We start from the raw sequence: 25468 nt of genomic DNA on the forward strand, positions 1-25468 counted from the left end.
CACAGCCCCCAGTGTCTCTGCAGCCTTTATTACAGCAGGGCTGCCTGTGCAGCTGGGGGTGGAGGGGAGAGATGGGGGGAGGCTGCCCGCCTGCAGGCACCTCAGGACCCCCACCCCACCCAGGGGATGGGGGCAATTCCTGCTTGTTTTGAAATCACAGTTTTGTGCTGGGAACTGCCGGGGCCGGGCACTGCCTGCCCACAGACAGCCGTGGGGGGGGGGGGGGGTCCTGCACCCCAGTACTTGGGGGGCAGGTGGGGCTCAGCCCATGAGGGGCTGCTACCAGAGCACGGCGCTGTCAAGGTGGGCAAAGCCAGGGTCCAGACGCAGCTTCCAGTAGGTATTATTGGTCACCCACGACTCCTTGCCACTGGCATCTGTCAGCCGCCTGAGGATGAGGTGGGGGTTGGGGGGGCCACCCCTCAGCTGTGCCCCCGTTGCCCCCCCTCCCCTCCGCCCTGTTCCCTACCTGAAGAAGCGTGCCTGGTGTGTGATGTTGTTCTCCTCCATCACGCGGCGCCTGTCCCGCTGCAGCTGCTCGATCTGACGCTTCTGCGCCTCAGCTGCCGCCACGTTGCCCTCCTCCAGGTACCTGCAGGGGGGGCCAAGAGCTGTAAGGAGCCGCCCCCCCTTCCCCCCACCCCGGCACACAGCCCCCCCCCCCCCCGTCCCCGTGCTGCTCACCGCTGGTCGGGCCGCAGACGCGTGTCGGTGGAGGGCAGCACCCTGCGCAGCTCAGGCGTGAGCTCGTTCAGCTCCAGCGCGAACTGGGTGAAGCCGTAGTTTCGCTCGTGTTCGGTGGGCATAGGGTCTGATGGGGGGGTTGGGGAGGGTCACATGCTCAGCACCCCCATAGCATCCTAAGCATCCCTCCCCCCTCCACTGTGCCCCCCCCCGGCTCCTTACTGGCTCTCCAGACGCACTGCCCTGGGGCTGGCCCACGGAACAGCCCTTCGTGCCATTTGCCGGCCAGGCGCTCCACCACGGCCCCGCTGCGGCTCAGCACCGCGCCCTGCACTTCGTTGGCACCCGCGCCCCAATACCGTGCCTGGGGAGGAAGGGGAGGCGTGGGGGGCAGTGGGAAAGGATGGGGCCGGGAGGGGTGGGGTTACGGGGAAGGGTTAAAGGCACGGCCGTTCAGAAAGGGCGGAGTCGCTAAGAAGGAGCGGCGCCAGTGAGAAAGGCTGGGATCATTCATAAAGGGCGGGGATTCGGGAGGTGGGGCCATTCAGAAAGGGTGCGGCACGCGTGGGAAAGGAGCGAGGCAAACGAGGGCCAGCGATTGGCTGAGAAGATCGGCGAAGGGGCGGGGCCCTGTCGGGGGGGCGGGGCCAGGCTATAGTAATACAACGGGAGCCGTGTGGGCGGAGCCAGAGCACATCGAGGGGGTGTGGCCAAGAGAGGGGGCGTGGCCAAGCGGTGGGCGGGGCGCACCTTGCAGAAGGTGATCTTGCAGTGGTAGGAGGCGTCCCGCGTGTTGCGGATCAGCACCTCGCCGTAGTGCTCGATCCAGCGCGGGCCGCTGAGCACGTTGTGGATGCAGGTGGTGACCTTGTTCCACTCGAAGTGGTCCCCAGACCTGCCGACAGCCGGCTAAATTTGAGGCGGGGGGAGGGAAGGGGCCGCGAGTAGAGGGCTGGGGGGGGTGGGAGGTGGGTTGGTGCTCACCTGGGCAGGCGGACGTTGACGGTGCCCACAGGGACGATCTCCAAGGATTTGCCCCAGAATTTGTTCTTCCATCTCATGTCTGGAGGACGGCGGCAGGTGAGGATCCGGCCCACTCTGTGACCCCCTACGTGGCCCCTGCATCCCCACACCCACCTTGCCAGAAGACGAAGTTGTCAGACTCGGCGTGGCAAGCGGAGATGGGGGGGTGATGGCTGACCTGGGGGAGGATAAAGGAGGAGTCGCTGCCCCTCCGGCCCCCCCACACCCCTCCCTTCCCACCCAGCCCCACATTACCTGCTCGCTGATGAAGCGGAAGCCGCGATCGGGCCGCACACACTCGTAGGTCTCACCCAGCACTGGGTTGAAAGGTTTGCTGCCCGCACGGTAGAAGGTGGAGGCGTAGGCAGACACAGCGAAGGCAGCCACGTAGACCTGCACAGCCACACCTGGGTCAATGCACTGGGGGGGCCAGGGCAAACTCATCCCACTTGGGGCGTCCCCTAACCTCACTCACTCCCCTCTGTGTCCTCCCTTCCACATCCGTGTAACCCATTTCCCACCAACCTCATGTCTCCCCAACCCACGTCCCCCAATTCCACGTCCCTCCACGTTCACCCCAATCTGTCCCACCACCTGTGTCCCACCACCCCACATCCCCTCAACTGGTGATCCCCCACACATATCTGCCCCAATCCACGTCCCCCCCCTGCGCTCCCCCACCCTACATCACTCCAACCTATGTCTCTCACCCTGTGTGTCCCCCCACCCACCCCACTCACATCCCCCACCCCATGTCCCCCACCAGGCGCTGCCGGGGGTCCCGTGCACGGGCGGCGCGGTCGAGCAGTGTGCTGTACTCCAACTCCTCACACAGGCGCTGCAGGGTGTTGAGGGGCTCATTCAGCTGCACCGGCAGAGCCACGCGGGACAGATCCTTGCCCACGCTGCTCCGCAGCAGCCCCCACAGGCTCACATCCCCCGGTGGTGCGGGGGGAGCAGGCAGACGGCTCCGACGCTGTGGTCCCGGCCCCGGCAGCTCCAGTGAGGGCAGCTCCACCAGCCCCCCTAGGCTGTCCATTCCTATGGGACGTTGGGATGTGAAGTGGCGTGCCCCTGCCCCAGCACCCTGTCTCTCCCCACCTACATGTTCTATACCTGTTTGGGGACGTCCAGGCCCCACCGGCTCGGCCAGATCCTCATCAATACTGTTGGTAGCTTCACTGATGCAGGACTCATCGTCCGACGCCTGGGGACGGGCACAGTCGGGTGGGCTGCAGGGGGGGTGGGGGTCACCCAGCGGGGGGGTTGGTGGGAAGGGCACCCGTGGAGGAGGTTGGTTGTGTGGGACAGGACTGGGGGATCCAACATGGGAACAGTACGGGGATGCAGGGACTGAGGGATGGAGGGAGCTGGGGGGGGAAGCCTGGTCCCACTACTAGGCTCAGAGAGTGGGGATCCCCCAAACACCCTGTTTGGGGGGACTGTGGGTAGCTGGAAGAGACAAAGGAACAAGAGAGGACATGGAGGCCTGGGCTGGCTAATGGAGAGGAAGGGGGTGAGAGAACAGAGAGATGAACTGACTGGAGCAGCACCAAGCCTGGGGGTCCCATTCGGCTTTGCAGAGCCCTCCCTGCCCACCCCTATCCTAAGATCCCCCACCTCATTCTCAGAGGAGCTGGCAGAGAGGAACACCTCACAGGCATCGAAGAACTCAGTGTGCGAATCGGCCAGCGAGGCGATGCTGCGCTGCGAGCGCTGCTGCTCCCGGCCTTTGGTAGGCAGCATGTCGGGCTGCAGGGACAGCAGGGCTCAGCATCCACTCCATTGCCCCCCCCGGTCCCATCCCCTGCCCCCACATCACCTCATCGGGGAGCAGTGAGGCAAAGGAGTCCATGGTGGTGTCAGAGGAAACGGAGAGCGAATGGAAGCGCTGCAGCCCATCCTGTGGCTCCAGGCCTGGCAGGGGGGCCTGAGGAGGGGCTGAGCTGAGCCAAATCCCCCACAGCATCCTCCCAATTCCACGCAGGGGCTCAGGTGCACACACAGGGTCACCCAGACCCCCGGCATTTGGACGAAGCCGCGATGACTTGCAGCGCACCCCCAGGACAGGGGCAGCCCCTCCAGACCTGTGCCCCCTGACCCCAGCACGGCCCCCTCAGGCCCACAGCCCCTCTCACCCCAGTGGGACCAGCACTGCCGGGGCGTGGGGCTGAGCGCCGACGGTCCAATGCCCGCTGCATGTCCTCCAGGCGAGCCCTCTCAGCCGTCAGTGCCGTCACCACGCTGCTGAGTGAGCCGTGCACTGCAGGGACAGGGGCGGGCGGTGAGGTTGTGGCATCATTTCCCCTCCCCGCAGTCCCCCCCGCTGGGGCTGCCCCCCGTGGCCCACCTTTCTGTGCCAGCACCCAGAAGCTGCGCTGCAGCTGGCTGTACTCAGGAGGCAGGCTGAAGGGCAGCTGGCCCTGGCTGGGCTCCAGGTAACGCGAAAGGTTGGGGACGGAGCCGTGCAGCCGCCCCACCTGGAGGGGAAAGGGGGCTCAGCAAGAGATCCAGCCCCGGGTTCGGTACACACACATGGCCTGCACCCGCCTCACCCGTCCGATGGTGTCATCCTTGGCAAAGCTCTGAGTGCACCACATCCTGGTGGTCCTCCGACCCTTCTTGGGCCTCTCCGCGGCAGCTGAGGGCTGTGGGAGGGGGATGGGTGGTGAGAGCGGGGCTGGGGGCTGCGAGGATCGGCCCCACACTCTGGCACTCACCTGGGTGCTGGAGATGAGGGGCGCGGAAGGGATGCGGTGCAGGGACTCGAGGCTCTGCAGCATCTCTGTCAGCTCCCGCAGCTGTGCCTGGCACGCTGACAGCTCTGAGTGGGAGCGGAGGTGCTTCGGTCAGGGATGGGGATGGAGACGATGGAGATGGGGATGATGGAAGTGGGGCCCCTCCCTTTCCTGCTCACCAGCTGAGCAGCGCTCCAGCCCCTCGCTGTCCTTCAGCCACGCATCCACCTTGTCCCTGGAGCTGGCGAGGGCAGACAGGGCAGGGGCGCTGCCGGAGGGCATGATCCGTGTCCACGGACCCTGAAGATAGAAAGGACGCCATCGGGAGCCCCATTCCCAGACATGGTCCCACACGTCCACCCCAAGATGCCACCGACCTGTGAGGAGCTGGGGGTCCTCCTGGCAGAAGCGAATGGGTCTGGACTCTCCCCCTGATGATGGGAGCAGAGGCTGCTCACCCAGCTGGCAAAGAGCTCTGCAGATTTGATCTGTGGGACAGACGGTGGGTGTGTGGGAGACAACAGCCCAGTTCCCCTCCGAACCCCAGCTCCATCCCCCTCTGGGTGCCCCCAGACCTTGAGGTGGTAGATGTTCTCCTCTGTGTCCAGGTCCACCCGCTGTGCCTTCTTGTTGACAGACATGACAGACTGACGGACATCAATGGCACCGTGCAGCTTGCCCTTGAGGACCTGGGGAGCCCAGGGACCCCCGTCAAGAGGAGACTCCCTTCTTTATGGCAAAATGGGGGTCTCCCCCCAACCAGATCCCATAGGGAGGCTGCACAGGCGCAGCTCAGCCCCATACTCACATCCTGGCGCGTGGTGGCATATTTCAGGATGCCATTTTCCAGCACAAAGTATCTCTGGGGACAGAGAGAGACAGAGGTGAATCCCTACAGCCCCCATTGCAGGGGCCTAAACCTGCTCAGGGCCGGGCACGCTGCCCCCAGCACCCCGTTACCTTGTGCCAGCCCTTCAGGGGCCACTTTCTCTTCTTGAGCAGGTAGCCCTCCTGCCGCTCCGGATCCCGGCCTGGGCTGCCCCGACCTCGTGGCTCCTCCACCACCTCCCAGCTCTCCGAGCCCTATGGAGACAGAGGTCAGCAGGAGGGATCCTGCAACAGCCACCGCTTCCAGCTCCCACCTTGTCCCCCAGGGGTACCAGGGCTCTGTATCCCTCTGATCAGAGCAGAGTGAAGCCCCCTGAGACCCCACAACACCCCCTGAGGCTGGATGCAGTTCGGATCCCACTGAGGTCCCCGACCTGCTGGACGCTGCTGTGCTTGGAAGACACGGTGCTGTTGGAGCGTGACAGGGCCTTTTTGGGAGAAGATGGATCCTTTTCGTGGCTGCCCATGGCCAGTGGGCACAGGAGGGTCCACGCTGAAGGGTCTGAGCTCAGCTGTCACAGTCCAGGAGGTGGGACCCACTGTGGGGAGGGGGAGCCTGGTCAGGGACCCCTGTGTGGAGGTCCCCAGCTGGGGACCCCCCTACCCGCAGCCCTGCTGCCCCCCACCAAGGGCAACGGAGCGGTCCCGGGATGGGGGCAAAGCAGAACCGTCTGCTGCACGCCCACAACCCGCACCTCCCCGCTCCGTGGGTGCCCACGCCCGGGCAGAGCGGTGTCCCCGTGCCTCAGTTTCCCCACGGAGGTTCCTCCCGGAGCCGGAAGCCGTGCCCGGTGCCGCCCTGCCCTGCCCCGCCTTACCTCGCCCGTACGGCGGGTTCAGAGTCCGGTCCGCATCCCACGAGCAGCTCGGCGGGTTCCCCTTCTCGTCCTCCCCACCCCCTCGCCCAGCGCTGCCCCGGGAGCCCCTCCGACAACGGGCAGCGGCAGCCGCGGCCCCGTCCGAGAGCGGAGGGGATGCGGACGGTCCGGGGGTCTCCGCGCCTTGCCGCAGCAGCGGCCCCGACGCCCCTCCGGTAACGGGAAAATCCCCGCGCATCGCTCAGCCCGACCCCACCGCCGTCAGCCCCGGAGCGGGGCAGCGCGCCCGGCCCCGGCGGGCAGCAGACGCCCGTTGAAAGGGGAGCCGGACCGGAGCCCCCCCGCCCCCCTCCTCCCCCGGTGGTTCCCGGTTGTTCACCTGTGCGGACGGCGGGCGCAGAGCCAGGGCCGGGGCCGGTCGCATCCCGCCCGGCGGTTGCAGGAAGCGGAACACGGAAGGAGGCGGAGGCACCGGGTCACAGCCGCTCGGTTCTGCCCCCTGCACCGTGGAGGACCGGAGCCGACAGCGCCGAGAGCCCCGACACCCCGCCGCGGTACCGCCGCCCCAACTTCGCCGGCTGCACCGGAGGCTCCGTGCGTTGGGATCGCGTCCGGCCCCGGAGCGCTCAGCCCGCGCCCTCCCCCTTCCCCAAACCCTTCCTCGCCCCGGGAAATCGGACGCGTTGAGAGCAACAGAGCCACAACGCGGCCTCCCCCGGGCTGAGCCCCTCTTGCTCTGCCCCACACCCCGCTGCGGCGCCCCACGGAGCAGGGAAACCCACCCGGGGCTTTGGGGTCTCCTTCCCACCCCACCACAGCTCCTGCCTGGCTGAGGCTCTGCTGTGACAATGGAGAGATGGGGGCCAAGGAGAAGGATGCATTTGAACTCATACTTGAGAATGCAGAAGAACCCCCAGCCCACCCTTCCCAGAGATGAACCAGGCCTCCAGGATCGCTACCACCACGCAGCCAACTTTAATGCAACAGCCAGCAGCCCCACGCCCTCAGCTCCATGCCTGCCATACAGGGAGAGCTGCAGCACACTCCTGCACGCCACCGGTGGCTCTGAGCATTGGATGTCCTCCATGCCAGTTCTGCCACAGGTCTCTGCCCTCTTCAGTCAGAACCAGAGCTTCCCTGAGCACGTCCCACAGCACCCAAAGCACAGCCGGGCCGACCCCATGTGCCACTGGTGCATGCAGACTGGATGGAGAGCACTGGAGCGAAGGCATGAGCTGGGCCAGCAGCGCTGCACTCAGACCCACTGCTGGTTGCCCACACATGGCTGAACCTCCAAGCCCTGCCTGCAAGCACAGCTGGTGAATGGGCACAACTGGGGGCTGGGGATGAGTGTCACTGTGTCCCCGAGCTCTGGGCAGGCTCTGTCCCTGCTGGGCTCTCTGTCTTGCCAGCCCCAGCCTGCAGCTGGTGGATGTGCCCGTCCAGCAGTGCTGTGAGGTGTGCGGCTCCGTGCTGCAGCATGGAACATGTCTGGGAAGGCAGGAGTGCCAGGGCGCCCAGCGTCTGCCCCTGCGAGGTCTCCAGTGAGGGCAGCTTGGCAAAGTTCTCCACTCCCTGCCTGCTCAGGATGGCGTCGTCAATGCAGGCACCTGAAAGAGAAGCAGGACAGCTGAGGGGCAGCAGTGTGCTGTGAGGACTGAAGTGTTTGTGCTGGAGCTCCTGGCATTGAAGGCTGCCAAGAGGGGGACAGGGGACAGCTGCAACCCCACAAACAGCTGCTCTGCCCCCATCTCCTCCTCACGCCTGGGGAACCACTCCAAAGAATCACAGAATATCCTGAGGTTTAAGGGACCCATAAGGATCCACACAGGACCACCCAAAGATCACATGGCTAAGAATGCCATCCAGATGCTTCCTGAACTCGGTACCGTGATCTGGGCAGCTTGGTCCATGCCCACAACCCTCTGGTGAAGAACCTGTTCCTGATATCCAACCTCTCCTCCCCCATCTGCATCATGCAGGAGCCCCGGGCTCTCACCCAGCAGGTTGATCTGCGGCACTCCCTTCAGGATCCGCAGCATCTCCTTGGCCTTCGTTTCTGGGCTCACCAGAAGGATATTGCGGGACACAAAGAGCGGGAGGAGGTTCTTATAGCGAGACTGGGACAGCACGGGGCGGACGATCTGTGGGAGGCAGCACTCAGTGGTGGGGAAGGAGGCCTGGGGGCTGCAGCAGGGGGAGCCCTGCAGCTTCCCCAGCCCCCTACCTCGTTCAGGACGAATTTGACCTCAATATTGTGCTTCCGCAGGTAGTGCCTCATCAGCACCATGTCCTCCCCGGGCATGTAGTTGTATTGACACACCGCGACCATCCGGTTGTCCCGGAACACCTCCTCCACCTGCCGCCGGAGCAGCCGGGCGTAGCCGTACTCCTGCAGAGAGGAAGCGGCCACGGGAGCGCCACAGCCCCGCACCTGGGGGACACCGCTGGGCCTGCACGGGGCCTACAGCGTGCAGCCCGCAGCTCCTGGGGCGGCCCAGCGTTACCTCCTCCTCCTCCTCCTTCTCCGCCTTCCTCTTAGCAGGCAGGCAGCGCTCGGGGACGGCGGGCCTCGGCGCGATGTACTCGGTGACGGCCATCAGCTTCTGGCGCTGGAAGTGCATGGCCTTCCAGTGCCGGGTGACCGCCTTAGAGGCGCGCCGGACGAGCTGCAGGGCGGGCAGCCAGCCTGCGGGGACAGAGAAGCGCTCAGGAGGAGCAGGGAGGGAGCCGAGCCGCGGAAAGGAGCGCCGTGCCCGCCCGGGCCCCGCACTCACCCCGCCGCCACAGCGCAGGGCCGCTCAGCGCCGCCATCTTTGCCGCGGATGCGCGGAGCCTTGTGGGGAGGCGGGGCGTCGGTTGCGCGCATGCGCCGGGGTGCTGTAAAGCCCCGCCCCTTCCGGCGCGCTCCTTCCGGCGCGTCCCGTCTCTTAGCAACCGGCGCGCTGCGGCCTGCTCGTGGGTCGCGGTGTTCTGGGCTGGGCCTGCTGCCCACCCGGCCCGGAGCATCCCTGGCCCTCCTGTTCCCGCTCCCCGTTTATTCCCATCCCATTACTGCCTCTCTCTTTCTGCCTGGTGCCTTTTCCCCTCACGGAGGCGACATGTCTGCCCCAGCCCTCCCGCGCATCCCCCTATCCGCACAGCACAAGGACACGACAAGGGGGCAGAGATCCTGCTCGCCAGCACCCACCGTGGCTGGGGAGGAGGAGGCTGTGCCTGGGGGTGAGTGTGCCGTCACAGAGCCTGCTGACTGGGATGCAGGGGGTTGAAGCCGCTGCTGAGCCTGGTTTCCTCCAGGCTGTGAGCAGATGTCCCTGGGGGTGACCCTCACTGACCGCCTTATGGCTGCACGGAGCTTTCCTGGGCTGGGGGAGACCGTGAGACCAGAGAGCTGGTGAGAAACCATGGGGAGACCAGCAGGTGGAGGGTGAGCACAACAGGCTCCCTCAGAACAATCCTTTCACCAGCTCCGAGGAGCTGCCAGCCCTCCAGACCATCCGCTTGGACCGGGAGGATATCTGCACCATTGGGAGGCTGGGGAGTCTGCCGGGGATTCACAGCCTCTACCTGCAGCGGGTAAGGTAGCAGGCAGAGCCTGGTCCTATGGGGAACAGCCTCCTTTGGGGCCAGCATAAACACCCCCAGTTCTGCCCCCCAGCACTGCCGGAGAGACCTCCGGTTCTCCCTTCCTATGACATAATTTGAGGTTCTGGCTTTTCTAAACCCAACTGAGGAGCCTTAGTTCTACTGGGCTCCCATGCAGCCCCCACGCCCTCTCCATAAAGCTCCTAGAGGAGATGGTGAACACTGTTGTTGCACATGAAATTGGAATGATTCTGGAGTGCTCCTGAACTCTGATTTTCCATGCAGTAGAAAATCATGTTGTTGTGTTGTATTGTGGTTTTTTGTTTTGTTTTGTTTTGTTTTGTTTTTCCCCAGAACCGAATTGAGAAAATCGAGAACCTGGACTGCTTTCCCAACCTGCAGTGAGTGCCACTAAGGGAATGCATGTGATCAAGGGAGCATTCAAGTTACAGGATGACTTTGCAGTGGATTGTCACAAGGGTTTGCCATCCTCAGACCAGCAGTGCTGCACGGCTGTCACCCTGGGGACCACAGTGTCCCATCTCCAGAGGGGATCACAGCTCCTGCTTCTGCCCTCCCTGTGCTCCCCAGGTTCCTCTCACTGGCTGGAAACTGCATCCACAAGGTGGAGAACCTACGGCCCCTGCAACACCTGCGCTTCCTGGACCTGTCCCAGAACCAGATCCAGACTCTGGATGCAGGTGGGGTGGCACCAGCAGAGCCTTGGCCCTGTCCCTGTGCTCTGCAGCACTTGGGTCCCAGCAGAACTCCAGCACAGCCATCCTGGGGCTGGGGTGTGTGTCTCAGCAGGGCACTGGGAGCCCCACAGGTGGCTTTGAGTGAGCCTTTCCCCTAGCAAACTCCAGGTGTCTGCTTCCACCTTGTGTTCTGCTTCAGCAGAACATGGAAAGCAGCTCCTGGCAGCCTCGGGGATCTCAACCTGAACCGCTCCAGCCCTCTTCAACCCAGAAGGTGTTTCCTGCCCCTACAAGGCAGAGATGGTGCAGATAGGCTCACACTGCCTCAGCCTTCTGGGAGGATCCTCTCCTGGATGTTTTTTGGCACAAAGAGAAGGGATGGAGAGGTATTTTCCCTCTGCTCTTCTGCAGTGTTTCTAATGTGCTATCTTCTGTTTGCAGACAGATGTGAGAAGGGCAACAGTGAACTCTGGGAAAGGGAGAAGCCTCTTTTCCCACTATCAGATTGTATGGAATACGTGTCCCCTCCCTCCCTGCCTCAGTTTCCCCAGCTTTGAGATGAGAGGCAGCTTCCCACGGCAGGGCTGTGGCCTCAGGAATGCGTGTGAAGCACTCCAGGAGGCAGCAGCAGCACGCAGGGTTTGCTGCACACACGGAGCAGGTGGGGCTCAGCCCCCTTCTCAGTGTCTTTTTTTCCTCCCTTTGATGTGTGCAGATGAGCTGCCCCGCAGCCTCCGCCTCCTGGACTTGACAGGAAACGAATGCACCCACCAACCCGGCTACAGGTGGGTTGGGGAAGCCCCAACGGTGAGCAGGGGGGGGAGAGCGAGCCCCCAAAACCCTGTGAGCTCAAATGTTGTGTTCAACACCTCAGCCAGACCCAGGAAATCTGAGCCTGCATCTGCCCAGGTGGGGCAGGGGGGGCTGCGGTGCTTCTCCCAGCACGATGCTGTGCGGTGGGGGAATGTCTGCTGTTTGCTTGCTGCTTGCAGGGAGCTGGTGGTGGGAGCCCTGCCCCATCTCCTGCAGTTGGACGCCCAGCCCCTCCATGGCTGCGTGGATCCTGTCCCAGATGAGAAAGAGGAGGAGAAACATTGCTCCAGCAGCGAGGATAGCGACGATGAGTTGTTCTCTGAGCTGGGTGCCCCGTTCACCACAGGCAAAGGTGCTCAGACTGAAGCAAGACACGCTGCATGCTTGGGGGTCTCTGTGTCCCCGTGGGTGACACAAACACCAAGGAGCTCAGCTGGCTGTGGCGAGCTCTCTTCTCATTCCTCTCTCCCTCCTTCCCACCATCCCTGGCAGATTTCTTCACAGACCTGCAGCAGGAGCTGGCTGGGCGCTCTCGGAGGAGGCAGGGGGAGGCCCTGGAGGAACACCAGGCCCGTCTGCGGGAGCTGCAGGAGCACGGGGGTCTGCTGCTGCCCCCCTTATCGCTGTGCTCACTGGGCACAGAGAGCTGCCTGCCCCCCAGCCCAGGAACCAGCACAGCCCCTGGCCCTGGGCAGTCTCAGCTCCATCCCCAGGCAAAGCCTGGACAAAGCCAGCAGCCAAAACCAGCTGCCATCCTGAGCCAGCCCCGGCCCACAGCCCTGCAAGGGGAGCCTTGTACCAAAGGGGCAGGGAAATAGGCAGCACCTCAGGTATGTGGCACCAGCACACTGCTGCGCAGTTGGAATTAAAGCCTCTTTATTCTTAACATCAATCTCTGTCTGCTGCAGAGCCCTGCAGCCAGCAGCTGGGTCCTCTGCTGAGGGACTGAACGTGAGCAGCTCTGCTAATGGTGGGAACAACGTGCCAAGCTGAGAAAGGAAACCCTACCCCCCCCTTCCATGCACCCCCCTTTCACACCACAAGCACTGATTGATTGCTCAGGGCTGGAGGTGCTGGTGGAGCCATTCCCCTCCACAGCTCCAAAACGAGAGGAGGCGAGGAACCAGGACGGGGCACCAGGAAGGGTTTCTCACCCCCAAGTGGAAACAGTGCTGTGGGATCTGAGCTGGAGCCCGACCTCAGCTCCTCTCCTCTCCTAACCCACCTGCGTGGGGTTTATTTGTAAAACTTCATCTCTGCATCCACGCAGTCGAAGAAAAGCTCAGCCAGCTCCTCCGGCCTTGGCGCCACGTTCCCTGCCAGCAACGCGTTCGCTGCCTCCAAGCCCTGCTTCTCCAGGTCCCGCAGCGTCTGCAGGAGCTCCCGGCCCCGCTCCTGGTGGGGTTGGGGACAAAAAAAAAGCTGAGGATGGGCGCCATCAGGACATCCCACCGCCTCCCACGTTGCCATGGGACAGAACGAGGGCCATCGGGAAGGGCTCGCTGCTACCTGGTCCTTCTCCATCAGCTCCAGCGCTGCCTGGTGCCGGCGGTAAAGCTCGTGCCTCCGATCGACGGCGCTCTGGAAGCGTGGCACCTTCTTGGCAGGGTCGTCACGGAAGGTGGGAGAAATCACCTGCGGTGCAGGTTTAAGGCCGGGTACGAAGATGAAGGGTTTGAAGACAGACCTGGTGGAAAGCAGCAGGGACGCTCAGCCCAGGGCACGGCTCTGTCTCGTGGTCATCATCCTGGAGTCCTCACCTGGAAGGGTCCGGAGTGGCTGTGAAGAAATGGATGCAGGGCAAGGCAGGGTCCTGGGGCAACACGGACACCATGCTGCCCGCCGTGCGGAAACCTTCCGAGTCCACGCAGATGCCGCTGTCCTTGTCCCTCAGGATGGCCATGAACGTCTCTGCTGTGATGTGTCCTGGTAGGCAAAGCAGATCCGCATCGCTGCTGGCTGCCACGGAGCAAGCTGGGGGCTGCTCTTCCCATCCCCGTCCTCACCTGCGTGCTGCTGCAGCAGCTCCTTGCCAGCACGATAGCGGGTTTTGGCAGCCTCCATGCGTGGTGGCTGCTGTGCCAGGGAGAAGACCTCAGCAAAGCTGAACCGGCCAGCCCCGCTCCACCAGCCCTGGCTCTGGGCTCGCTGCCGCAGCCCCGGATGCTCAGCTGTGATGTCCGTCCCGATGCTGAGCTGGTTGGAGATATTGCAGCTGCCCTCTGTGGAGCTCAGGATACGTCAGGTGTGGGGCAGACCCCGGGGGATGGGGCTCCCCAAATTAACCCTGCCTGAAGCTGAGTGTGCGCTCACAGGCTCCCACCACCACTGATGCCTGCTCACCTCGGATCCGCTGCGCTGCCCAATAGCTGCCGGCCGTCTCCAGCACCCAGGCCTCGTGGCGATCAGCCAGCAGGAAGGTGTTGTGGTACACAAAGGGTGTGGGCTCCTCCTTGCAGCTCCCACCCTGCCCGTGCTGCTCCAGAAGGGCCGTGATGACATCCAATGCTTCCCGGGCAGAGCCGCCCCTCTCCAAGCCCAGCCTGCAGCACGGCGGCACCCCGTGGGCCACGTGCACCCCAGGGGAACGGCGGGGCGATGAGGGGATGCTCCTCACCTCACCAGGTCCATACCCAGCAGCGCCTCATCCTCCCCAACAGGCTCACGGGTCCATACGCCCTCGTTGCCCACGCAGACACCGTGCTCGTTGGCACCCATCTCGGCACCCCACAGCCAGGCAGGACGGCTCAGCACCACCGCGTGGGTCCGCTCCACCTGCTCGATCTCGATGTAGGTGCACTGAGGGGAGACGGCAGGGCTGAGACCCAGCGCGCTCATCACACCGCTGGCACGGGGACACCGAGAGCCGTCACGCCGCTGCCCTGGCACGGTTCTCACCTGCACTTTGTCCCCGGGCCGATGGACGGCGGAGGGGATGTAGGCGATCTCCTGCACTTCGTGCCGCGGGCGGTCGGCGTTCTTGCCGAAGACGACAGCGGGCGCTGCGGTGTGCGGAGGCAGCGCCACGAAGCAGTCGCAGGATGAGGGTGCGGGATCCCGGCCTGCCATCCTGAACCGGGGCACCGATGGCAGCGTCACCCGTCCGTCCGTCCGTCCGGGCCCTGCAGCTGTCCTCAGGGTCCCCCTGTGGGCAGCCGTGGGACAGATGGGGTCCTGCGGTGTGGGGTGGGACAGGGATAGCAGCGGCCCCAATTCTGGGGCACAGCACCGAACGCGGAGGGTGGCCCGAAGGGGGGGGGGGGCACCTTCCCCAGCATCTCCTGTCTGGGAGCCCGGCAGCTCTGCACGAACCGGGACCCCCGCACCGACCGGGAACGGACCCCCCGTACCAACCCCGTTACCGGACTCCCGACCCGGACGATCCCCGTTACCGCACCTCCGGCCCCGGACCTGCCGCTGCCTCCGTGCCGTCTCCTCCCCTCGACTCCCGGTTCCGCCCTCCTCGTCCCCGCCCGCCCCGTCCCGTTCCGTTCGGCCGACGGCGGCGCCCGGTGGCCGGAGGTCGCAGGGCGGTGGCACCGGGACGCGCCACCCCCCTTCGGTGCACCCCGGTCCGCTGGCGCCCAGCGGTGCAGGATGAGACCCTGCCGGACGTCCCCTCAAAAAAAAAAGGAGACGGAGAACCGGGCCGTGGAAAAACGCGCTTTATTCCGGTACAAAACGAGCCCCAGCCCCGCAGCCTCCCCCAGCACGGACCCCCCCCTCTCGCTCCCCCCGCAGCTCCTCGGCCGCCCCCGGCCCGGGCGAGGTTGGGCGGGGGATCCCGGGGCCGGCGCTGCCGGTTCCTCCCCGCCCCGGGGCGGTGCTCGGGGGGGGGACGCGGCGCGGGGGCAGTTCGGGGCCGGCACCCCACGCCGCAGCCGGCCCGACAGGTTTCGGCGGGCGGGGGCCGGGCTCCGGCCTCCCCACCCGGTGCCGCCGCCTCCCGTTGCCCCATCGCGGCGGCGGGGAGGGGAGGGGGGGGGGGGGGGGAGGCGGGGACAGAGCGCATTTGGGGCCCGGAGCCCACCGAGACTTCACCTCGGGGTGGGCTCCTGAAGGGGGGGGGGGACACAGCACAGGGACGGGACCCCCCCCCCCCCCCTCCTCAGCACGAAAGGCCGTGGCTACATCTTCACCCGGAGCCGTCCACCCCGAGCGGGTGGCAAAGCCTGGCTTCACCTTAATAAAATAATAATATTAATAATAATAATTAATAATTAATAATAATAATAAAACACTCGAAACCCGAAGATCCGCGGGGCGCCCTCTGGGCACGGACCCCGCTCGACTTCACCTCCACACCTTTCCCCCCCACCCCTCCCCCAGGACCCCGGGGGACTCTGAGCTCCGGCCACGGTCCCCACGGAGCCCCAGTCCACCCCTCCCCGCATCCCCGACGGCTGTGACCCAACGGGGCAAAGCCGGGGGTCCATCAGCCCAAGCCCAGCCCCAGTGCTGCCTTCCCCCTCCTCCCCCCCCCCCCCCCACGTTCAGTGTCTCCTTCTTTATCCATGGGGCTCAGCCACAATTTGGGGGGAGGGGGGGAAAGGGGATAAGACCCAAAAGATCCACCCACGGAACACTTCGTGGGGGAAGGGAGGTGAAGGGTGGACTCGGGGTGACCGGGGGGGGGGAGAACATGGGGGGGTCCCTGCTGAGAGATGCGGGGACCTGGGACGGGATGGCTACGGGGTCCCCGGGGGGGGGGGGGGGGGGACAGGCAGCATGCACAGGGGGACGGGCGGCTGTCCCTGGAGGAGGGGTCCCGGGGGGGGCGGGCAGCATGCACAAGGGGGGGGGGAGCCCTGAAATTACAGGGGTCCGCGGCTTGGGACAGCCCAGGGACGGGCAGCATGCACGGGTGGGGGGGGGGGGGGAGGCATGGGGTCCCCGGGGAGGAGCGGCCGCGATTGCCGGGATGAGGGGGGGGGTAGGGTGCGGGGGGGGGGGGGGGGGAGAACCGGCGGGCGGTGGAATGCGGCCATCCCGGCTCTCCCGGGGCCGCGGCCGCTCCGCGCTTCCCGCCCGGGGCCGCGGCGGCGGTGGGTGTGGGAAAGCTGCAGGCGGGCGCTTGGGCAACCACTCGCCGAGCGCCGCCCGACAGCATCCCCCACCTCCCCCCCCAACTCACATTCAAGCAGGATTATTATTATTTCTTCCCCCCCCCCCCCCCCCCTTCTTTTCTTTTTTTTTCTTTTTTTTTTGGCCTCAATTTGGGTCGTTCCCCTCCCCGTATCCGCCCCCTCCGCACAGCCATCCCATCCGTTTGGGCCAAATGGAGGCCAAAAAAAAAAAAAAGAAAAGAAAGAGGGATTTGCAGCCCCCTCCCACCCCGTATGAGGCTCCAATAGGGTGGGCTATGGGACCCGCGTGGAGAAATAGACCCCCGGCCCCACGCAGCGCCACGGCAATGGGGGCTGAAACCCAGCGGGGTCGCGGGGCTGAAGCCCGGAGCGTTTGGGGGGGTGCACGGGAGGGGCCGCGGGGCTGCAGCCACGCTCCAGGGCTGAGGACTCGGGGCTTTCTCTCGCTTTCTCCCTCTCTTTCCGCCCCTCTCGGCCGGACGTGCCTGGGCAGCTCCGGCTCCTCGGCTCCCATTGATGTTCCTCCCGAGCCGCCAGCCAGCAGCTCCCAAAATACCATTGGGGAAACCGGAGTGGAAGGAGGGAGGGGGGGGGGAGGTGGAAAGCGGGCGCGGGACGAGCGAAACCGCCCGCGGGCATCGCCGCTCCCACCGGGGCACCGAGCGGCACCGAGCAGCGGCAGCCCCCCCCGGAGACCAGCCCCGAGGGTCGCCGTCCCCCCTCGCCCATCCGCGGCACCCGCTCAGTTTGTGGGGGCGGCCGTGCCCCCCTCGGGCTCCCGTTTGCCCCCTTTGCCCCCCGGCGGCTCGTTGCTCCCCTTGACGTCGGACTCTCCGCCCTCCTTGCCGCCGTCGTGGGTCTTCATGTGCTTGCCCAGGTGGTCGCTGCGCATGAAGACGCGGCCGCAGACGGGGCAGGTGAACTTCTTGGTGCCCGTGTGGGTCTGGAGGTGCCGCTGCAGCTCGTCGGAGCGGGTGAAGCGCTTCCCGCAGAACAGCCAGTTGCAGACGAAGGGGCGATCGCCGCTGTGCCAGCGCAGGTGCGCCTTCAGGTGCGAGGTCTTGGCGTACGCTTTGCCGCAGCCCGGGATGTGGCAGTTGTGCAGGTGTTTGCGCTTGGAGCCCTCGGGGCACGGCCCCCCCCTCTCCGCCTCCTGGCAGTTGGGACAACGGCACGCCGCCTGCCCCCCGCCCCGCGGCACCGCCCGGCGGCCCCCCTTGGCCCGCCCGCCTCCCTCCGCTTCGGGCTGGGGGGGGCCCTCCAACGCCTTCGCCCCCTCCGGCCCCAGCAGGTGCTGGGCGGGGGGCAGCAGATGGGCGGGGGGAGCGCAGAGCTGCGCTTCGCCCCCTCCGTACCCCCCCAGGGGCGGCTGCAGGCCGGGGGGCGCGGGCACCTGGAGACCCCCCTGCGTGTGGGGCAGCTCCATCCAACTGGCCCCGGCGTGGAGGTCCCACCAGTTGACCCCCCCCTCCTCTCCGGAGGGAGCGGGGTGGGGGGGCCGAAACCAGGGCTCGTAGGGGTGCGCCATGTCCGGGGGGGCCGCCTGCAGCAGCTTGGCGTAGGAACCGGGGGCGGCGGGGCCGTCGGGGGGCAGCTCTATCCGCGGGGGGCCATGGGGATCGTAGGCGCCTGGAGCGGCGAAGGCGACGTCGGGGCCCGGCAACGGCAGCTCCGGGGGAGGCAGCGGAGAGGCGAAGTCGGCGCCCGGCGGGGGGGGCTGGAAAGGCTGCAGCGGCTGCAGGTCCAGGGGGGTCGGCGAGGCGCGGGGCGCGTCGGAGGACTGGTTCCCAAGAGAGCCGCAGACAGCCGTGAGCATTGCCGGACGGCGGCGCGGGCGGAGGCGCAGACAGACCTGCGGGGCCGGGGGAGGGGGAGCGATGGGGGAGAGAAGAGCGGTGAGAGGTGGACGTGCCCTGAGCCCCAGCGGGCCCCTTCCCAACCCGCCCCCCCCGGTGTGTCCCCATGGCCACGTGTGGGGCTGACGCCGGTGGTGGCCCCGATTCCCGTCCTCGCACAGAGGGAAGATGAGGCAGGCGGCAGTTCCCATGCATGGATCACGCTATGCTATGGGTGCCAGCCCCACCGAGGCAGCGTCCCCAGCACCCGTAACCCCACTGAGGGCATTTCCCCACCACGCACCCGGTGTGACACCTGGACGGTACCGGATAGCAGCACCCCACCGGTCCCCTGGCGCCGTCCCTACAGACCTGCTCCCGAATTCCCAAAGCTGAGGAAGCCACGGGGCTTTGCCTCGTCACCTCCGTGCCGCGCGTCCCCCAAACGCAGCACTGCGGGGTGCTGTGCCCTAAACCCTGCCCCACCGCCCGGCCGAGCCCCAAAGCCTCACCCTACAGCATAGGAACACGGCACCCACGAGCCCATGCGCTGCTGTGGGGGCGGAACGCAGCCGGGGGGACACGCAGCTCCGGGCCGGATGGCAGCGGGACAGGGCAGGGAGCCTTGGGGCTCGGCCGCCGGCACCGCTTTGAAGCCGGGCTCGGGGCTGCTTTCGCCCCCGGCCACGCACCCGCAGCCCCCGGGCACCCACTGCTCCCCGCAGCTCAGCCGTGACTCACCGGAGCCGCACAAACCCCACGGGGGCCCGGCCCCACCCCGGTGTTGAAATCCACCTGCCGCCACCGGCTCCCGCCCCCCCCTCCCCGGTTTCCCACCGGTGCCCGGACCTCCTCCACCCCTCCACCCGCAGCCCCTTCCCAACACCTCCAGGGCGATGGGAGCAAAGCCGCTCTGCCTCCCACCACCCCCACTGTGGGATGGGGACAAAACCCCCAGGGATGCAGTGATGCTTTCGGGCCGTATTGCACAGCCTCCATCCCCAGCGCCATGGGGCCCCAGCATTGGAGATCCCCGGGGCAGCCCCCAGCCCCATGGGGACGCCGCTTTCCCCGGTTCTGAGGTGGGGGACCCCACGGTACCAAAGCCCCCCCCCCATCCAATGGAGCCCCATCTCCACCTGCTATAGAAGCCCCGAGCTGGAGCATGAGCCCCCCCAAGGGCTGGGGGTGCTGCTCCCCACCTGCGCTCGGCTCTGCTCCGCCCCGTGGGGGAGGGTTGGTATCGATCGTCCCCAACACTCCGAGGACCGTCCACACCACGGCGGGACGACAGGAGAGGGGTGAGGGCTGGCACCCAGCGGGGACTGAGACCGCACCGGGGTCCCAAAGCCCCACGGCCCATCGCAGGGTATGGGGCAGCCACCAACGTCGTGTGGGGTCACACGGAGCTGGGAACGGGGGGTCCGGCAACGCGAGCCCGATCCCCCCAGTGCCCAAAACCAAAAGAAGGAGCCGGAGGCAGAAGGAAAGCGCGGGTGCCGGGCAGCTCCCACCGCGCACCCCTCAACCACGGGGCAGAGCCCACAGCCCCGTTCCCAGCCCCGTCCCACCGCGCCCGGCCACGGAGGCGCTCCGGTGGCGTTTTTCCATCCGAAGATGACGGCAGAAGCCCGGGGGCCACGCGCTGTCCCTCCCTGGCGCGGTTCGGCGGCGACGCGGCGGCCGTTCCACCGCAGGGAAACTGAGGCAGCGGCGGTGATGCGCTCTGAGTCACGGGCCGGGCTGGGCAGAGCGGCTCTGCCCGACTCGCAGCCGGGGCCGCGCCCCGCGGCGGGGATGGGCGGCAGCCGCTGCCCTCGGCCCGCGCCCGGCCGGACACCCGCAACCCCGCGGGGCTCCACGCGTGAGGATACCGCGAGTTCGGGGGATGCCGCGGGTTTGGAACCGCGCCGGGGTTGCGGGGGCGATCCCGGCGCTGCGGGGCGATGCCGCGGTTTGGGGCTCCGCGCACCGCAGCGAAACTCCCCGGGGCCGCGGCGGAGCGGGGCGGGGCGGAGCGGAGGGGCCCCGGTTGTCCCGAGAGCCGCAGCCCCAAGCGGGGACCGGACCGCAGCGGGAACGGCGGGGGCCGGGAGGATCGGGGGGGGGGGTCTCGGGCAAAGCGGGGAGCGGCGCGGTCCCGTTCCCAAGCGCAGTTACCGGGATCCCCGCGTTCGGGACCACCGGAGCGGTGCCGGTGCCGTCGGGGCGCCGCGCGGTACGTACGGGTCTAAGGGCAGCAACGAGCTCCCGGCGGCTCCGTCCTCATCGGCGGGGGCGGGCGGGCGGCTCTGGCTCCCGAGGGACCCCCGAGGGACCCGCACGGTTCCCCAGGGACCGGGCACCCACTGGGCCGGGCGAGCAGGAATGGTGGGTCCCGGCCGCGCGCCGGCTCTTCCCTCCCTCCCCACCTTCCCAGCTCCACCCCTATACCTGGCCCAGGTGATTTTAACCCTTGGAGGCAGAGCCCGGGCGGTTGACAGCAGCCTCGTCCCCAGCTCGGGATCCGGCGCATGAAAGCGGAGGGAGGGGACGGGAAGTTCGCAGTAGACACCGCAAACAGGGGGTAATTAAAAGAAGAAAGCAACAACCACCTCCTCCCTCCTGAGCCTATGGCCGCCCTCCTCCTTCCGCCCTCCTGTGCCCCGTCGGCAGCCGGCCCAGCCTGGACAGCCCTGTAGCCCCCCGGGTGGTGACAAGCCCCTGCCCCACGGGTGCCACCAGAGGGGACGCAGTGCCCCCACTCATCCCTGTGCCGTGGGGTGGATGGGACATGGACATGTCAGGGCTGGCGATGGATGCATGGCAAATCAGAGTGGGGTACAGACATCCCACCGTGCCCCAGATGCAGCTCAAAGAGCTGAATGGGAGCCCGTCTATACTCAGCTGTGGGCTCCGACCCTCCTGGCCCCAACCCAGTCCCTATGGAGGCTGTGAGCACCGGGAGCTGCTGGGACCCCGGGGGGGGGGGGCTCCCAGGTGGTATCACCTCAATGGAGCAGCTTGGGTGTCACGACCCCATTTCTACAGCCAACGTCCCCGTCGCTGAGCAGGGCTGGCTGCTGGGCACTGCAAAGCCATCAGGGAGAGTATCCCTGTACGCCAGCACCCTGCTGGAGCCGGGAGCCCACCTGCAGCCCTGCTGGCCAATGCGGTGCGTGGGAGCCCGCAGCTCCCGGTGCTTGCCAAGCGCCCGGCCGGGCGGCGGGTGCGGGAACTCCTTTGCCTTGGGGGAAACTCTCCTGGTTTTCATCATCGCGTGGGTCCCGGCAGAGCGTGCAGGGATGGGACGGCGCTGCCGCCACCGCCGAAACGCCGTTGAGGGTGGGGGGAGGAGCGCGGTGACCCCCGGCTCTGCCGCACCGCGGAGACGCCCGGCGTGGAGGGGATGGGCGGCAATGGGGTGAGCTGCTGCCGGCCGTAAACACGTGGCCTCCAGTGTGCGCAGGGCCGTGGATCCACATGGGGCACGTGGAGGGATGCAAGGGGATCCCGGCCCCAGTCCTGATCCTGGTTGCAGCCCCCCGATGGGCGGAGGTGGGTGGTGGGGATGCAGCCCCCAGGTCGCTCAGCTGTTTGGGAACCGCTGTGTTTTTCCCGTGCGCGGTGCACGTGGCAGCGCATCTCACGTCCCTTGGCTGCAGGGTCCCAGCCTCCCCATTCCTTTGGGATTGGTGGAACGGGGACAGATGAGTCCTGATGAGGGCTCCGGTCCCACGGATCGCAGTGGGGTTGTCCCCCCCCCCCCCCCCCCCGCAACTCCTTGCTCCATCAGCGCCTTTGGGTTCCCTATGGGACACTGTGGGACACCAAGACATGGCCAAGAGTGTGCTGCAGAGCAAGGATCAGGTATGGTGTGACCCCCTGGTGCAGCAACAGGGGACTGGGGGGGCTTGGGAGGATGGGGCTGGAGCAGGGGCTGAGCAGGGCAGGGGTTCCTGGAACTGCCATGAGCAGCACTTTGTTGGGACCACCCATGGAAGGAATGACTCTCATGCAGGAGGATGGCGGATGCGGGAAGGGGGGGTTCATCTCCTTGCCATGGAACGTCTGAAACCCCGAGCAGTGCCTTGAAATTACGGCTAATTACAGAGCCCATTTGCATAAATTACAAGGCAAAGAGGAAAATGCCTCGAATCCCTCCGTGTGCTGGCTGGAGCTGCTCCGGCTGATGGGTGCTGCGACCCAGGGCCGGGCCCCCAGGGCTCAGCAGGGGTTTGTGGCCCCTAAATAGCAGCTGGGGGTGAGGAGGGGGGGGGTGGGTGATGAGGCACAGCCCCGCAAGAGGTGGGAGCAGCCCTGTGCCCATCTGGAAATGGAAGGGTACAGAAGGATGGGGGAGGAGGAGATGTGTCCCCCGGCTCGGGGAGAGAGAGAAGGATGGGGGGTCGGGGAGGTGGGGGGGGTGGGCAGAGGAGGAGGGGGAGGCCCCTCCCGGCCCCCAGGCAGAGCACTTCAAAGGGCTCCCGGCTGTGGGGAACTGACGGCAATTTCCTTTGCTGTCATAAAACAAATTGGGATCTGTGAGGGGAGCGGGGCTGGCGGGACGCTGGGAACGAGCGGTGCGCGAACGTCTGCGTGTGTGCAGCAGTGTGTGCTCCCAGCCGTGTGTGCCGTGCTGTGTGCCTGCACCCCTGTGTGCCTGCACCTGCCCAAGGCGCCGGGTGCTGAGCCGGGTGCCTGCCAGCAGGTTCCAGGGGGGGCTGTGCAGGGGTTGCCTTGGGGTGATGGCAGCCGGTCCCATCCCATCCCATGGGGCTGCGCCGTCTGGATCGCCTCGGCCTCAGGGGAGTCCCCTGGGGGGGCTCAGACAGGCGCCTGGATCGGCACCCAGACGGCCCTGGGGGGGCTGTGCTGCCGGCAGTGGCTCAGCTCCAGGCACGGCGCTGGGGATGACGGCACACGTGGACCTGGGGGGGCAGTGGATGGGAGCAGCCCCATGGGTTGACCTTGGCCCTGTGCGCCCACAGAGCCGGAGCGAAGGGGTCTGTGAGTGAGACGAGTGCCTGAAACCCTTGGGACCCCCAGCACTCACGGCACAGCGTCCCCGTGCCATCCCTGTTCCCATGCCTGGCACAGAGCTCAGGGCACAGCAAGGTCCCCGTCCTTCCCCCACCCCACAGGCCTCCCGCTGCTGCCCTATGGGTCCCCCATAAGGGCCCTACACAAAGATATCTCTGGGATTATCGCGATGCTCTCCTCTGCCCGCGGCCGTGCCAGGTGGCAGCGTGCCCCAGGGCTGCATTTCTCACCTGAGCAGGAACTGCTGTCGGGATTCAACCTCTGCAGCACGACAGCCTCCCCTGCCCCGCGAGGAGCTGACAGCCCGCGATGATTCAAGCCTGGATTTTAATGAGCCTCACGTAATCTCCCTGCATATCTGCGTCCGCCCGGCCGTCACCACGCGAGGAAACCCTGCTGGCACGGCAGAGGGGAGCAGCCAGAGATAGGGACACAACTGGGGACGTGTGGCTGATTGGGGGATGGGGCCGCACGGCCGCACTGGGGATGTGGCTGCTCCAGGGATGGGGATGTATGAGTGCACTGGGGACGCGATGGTTGCTTTGGGGATGTGGATGGGGACACGTGGCTGTGCTGGAGACGCAGCCACACCACGGACAGGTGCCACCTGGTCGTGCCATCGCCGCCTCCTCCCCATGCACGGAGCCCCCAGGAGCTTGGGGGGGGGGGGGGGGGGGGGCAGGGCTGGCCCAGCCATGCAGGAACAGGTTTGGTGCATGGCGTGGATCAAAGGTGTGGAAGCAGCGCAGGGCTGACGTCAGGGCCCCCAGGCAGCGGTGACGGAACCGTCCCCGTCCCCAGGTTGGCTTTGCCACCCCCCCGGCAGGGGCTCTGCAAACCGCCTGCTAATTCTTCGAAGAAATCATTAAGAATGGTTTAATGATCTCAGCAGAGATGGGCTGGCGGGCTGCGGAGGTGCCCTAATTGCCTTAATTGCATGTGGGCTCTGAGCAGCTGCCAGCAGCCCCGGGCATGGGGATGGCTAGAGGGGGCTGGGGATGGGGAGCTGTGGGGATGGGGACCCACAGGGAACAGCGTGCTCTCCCCCCACACAACAGCTCCAGCTCCTGCAGGGCTCCTGGCTGGGGCCCTGTGATGTGTCCTGGTGCTGTTCTGCATGTCTCTGTCCCCTGCCTCGCTGTGACCCCTCCCAGCCTCACTGCATGGAGCTGTGTCCCCATGTCCCCATGTCGCAGTGCTCATCTGCACGGTCCCATGCTGTGCCTCACTACAGGGCCCCTTGTCCCCGTGTCCCAGCCAAACACACTGGGGACGAGGACATTGGACAAAGAGCTGAGGGATCCCAGTGCCAGGAAACCTTCTCCCTTTACCATGCCAAACCCACCCACGTTTACTCCCTCAACCCACGGCAAGGACATCCCCATCCCCGTGTCCCTGCTTGCATCTGTGCCGGGCCTGCAGCCGAAAGCTGGCGTCACTGCTTGCCTGGGGAAACTGAGGCAGGGAGCGGCAGGCTGGGACTCGTTTGGGCAGGAGTGCAGTGTGGGCAGCACAGCGTGGGCAGCGCAGGGTGGGCAGCGCAGGGTGGGCAAAAGACGGTGGGTAATGCAGGCAGCTGCCCCTCGTCCCCCCATTGGGCGAAATGGTGCCAGGGGAGCACTGGGGGTACCTGAATGCCAGGCTATGGGGGAGGGGGATGCTGGGTGGGATGTGGGTCTGAAATAGGACGCTGCTGTGACACGGGACGTGGATGAGCTGTACATCCCCGCGCCCCAGGATCCCCACTCCATTGTGTTGATGGGTTGCCTCTCAGAAGCTGCGCTGCCTCGGGGACCCCCAGCCCGGGTCGGTACCGGGGGGCCGGGGCGGGGGTCGGAGGCGGCGGGGCCGGGCGCTGTGAGTAAGCAGAGAGAGAGGAGGGGGTGGTAATTAGAAGGGAGGCACTCGCCGCAGCAAGTTCCCACAAATGGAGGCCCCGCGGCCATAGACACCGCACAACAAAGCGCCGAGCAATTATTTGGCTCCAGCGGGGGGGGCCGGGCCAACGGGGGCCGGAGGAGGGCGAGCACCGGCTGGGACCCCCCCCTCGGCCTCCGGGGGCACCGGGAGAACCGCGGGGGCTTCAGCGCTGCGGGCCCGGTCCCGCGTTCGGGCGGTAATGAGGGACGTCGCCGCTGGTCGGAGTTCGGCGGATCCCCAGCAGCAGGGACGCATCCGGATACGGCCCCGCCGGGACCCCGCGCCCTCGCCGGGCTGAAAGCGCCGGGATCCGCCGCCGGGCGCGCAGCCAATCCCGGGCGGCGCGGAGCACCCCCC

The 25468-nt window shown here is 66.5% G+C and overlaps 5 protein-coding genes across 5 annotated transcripts; 1 reads left to right on the forward strand and 4 right to left on the reverse strand.

The window, feature by feature from the left end:
• Positions 1 to 156: 156 nt before the first annotated feature.
• On the reverse strand, positions 157 to 5800 carry OSBPL7 (oxysterol binding protein like 7; the record flags this gene model as incomplete). The annotated part of the gene is made up of 22 exons (XM_079547241.1): positions 157 to 388; positions 470 to 592; positions 685 to 811; positions 907 to 1048; positions 1435 to 1579; positions 1669 to 1747; positions 1822 to 1885; positions 1963 to 2100; positions 2471 to 2748; positions 2824 to 2914; positions 3328 to 3459; positions 3530 to 3637; positions 3846 to 3970; positions 4058 to 4187; positions 4263 to 4355; positions 4428 to 4531; positions 4625 to 4745; positions 4823 to 4933; positions 5021 to 5134; positions 5254 to 5307; positions 5406 to 5528; positions 5708 to 5800. The coding sequence occupies 22 exons, from the start codon at positions 5798 to 5800 to the stop codon at positions 280 to 282; spliced, it is 2604 nt and encodes an 867-aa protein (XP_079403367.1). The 3' UTR covers positions 157 to 279.
• A 1704-nt stretch (positions 5801 to 7504) lies between these two features.
• MRPL10 (mitochondrial ribosomal protein L10) lies at positions 7505 to 8965 on the reverse strand (the record flags this gene model as incomplete). Its single annotated transcript, XM_079547335.1, has 5 exons — positions 7505 to 7761; positions 8151 to 8295; positions 8379 to 8543; positions 8659 to 8840; positions 8929 to 8965. 5 exons carry the CDS (start codon positions 8963 to 8965, stop codon positions 7505 to 7507), a joined length of 786 nt encoding a protein of 261 aa, XP_079403461.1.
• Positions 8966 to 9252: 287 nt separating this feature from the next.
• Positions 9253 to 12065, forward strand: LRRC46 (leucine rich repeat containing 46; the record flags this gene model as incomplete). Its single annotated transcript, XM_079547323.1, has 8 exons — positions 9253 to 9373; positions 9449 to 9545; positions 9619 to 9727; positions 10091 to 10137; positions 10328 to 10437; positions 11150 to 11219; positions 11427 to 11599; positions 11740 to 12065. The coding sequence occupies 8 exons, from the start codon at positions 9253 to 9255 to the stop codon at positions 12063 to 12065; spliced, it is 1053 nt and encodes a 350-aa protein (XP_079403449.1).
• Positions 12066 to 12483: 418 nt separating this feature from the next.
• SCRN2 (secernin 2) lies at positions 12484 to 14319 on the reverse strand (the record flags this gene model as incomplete). The annotated part of the gene is made up of 7 exons (XM_079547049.1): positions 14146 to 14319; positions 13865 to 14046; positions 13591 to 13790; positions 13254 to 13469; positions 13008 to 13173; positions 12757 to 12934; positions 12484 to 12642 (listed from the first exon to the last, which is right to left on the reverse strand). The coding sequence occupies exons 1-7, from the start codon at positions 14314 to 14316 to the stop codon at positions 12484 to 12486; spliced, it is 1272 nt and encodes a 423-aa protein (XP_079403175.1). The 5' UTR covers positions 14317 to 14319.
• Positions 14320 to 17076: 2757 nt separating this feature from the next.
• On the reverse strand, positions 17077 to 18150 carry SP6 (Sp6 transcription factor; the record flags this gene model as incomplete). The annotated part of the gene is made up of 1 exon (XM_079547267.1): positions 17077 to 18150. The coding sequence occupies one exon, from the start codon at positions 18148 to 18150 to the stop codon at positions 17077 to 17079; it is 1074 nt and encodes a 357-aa protein (XP_079403393.1).
• Between the last annotated feature and the right edge of the window lie 7318 nt (positions 18151 to 25468).

Source organism: Tetrao urogallus, assembly GCF_951394365.1.
Source record: "Tetrao urogallus genome assembly, chromosome: 26".
In the NCBI taxonomy this organism is placed as follows: Eukaryota; Metazoa; Chordata; class Aves; order Galliformes; family Phasianidae; genus Tetrao; species Tetrao urogallus.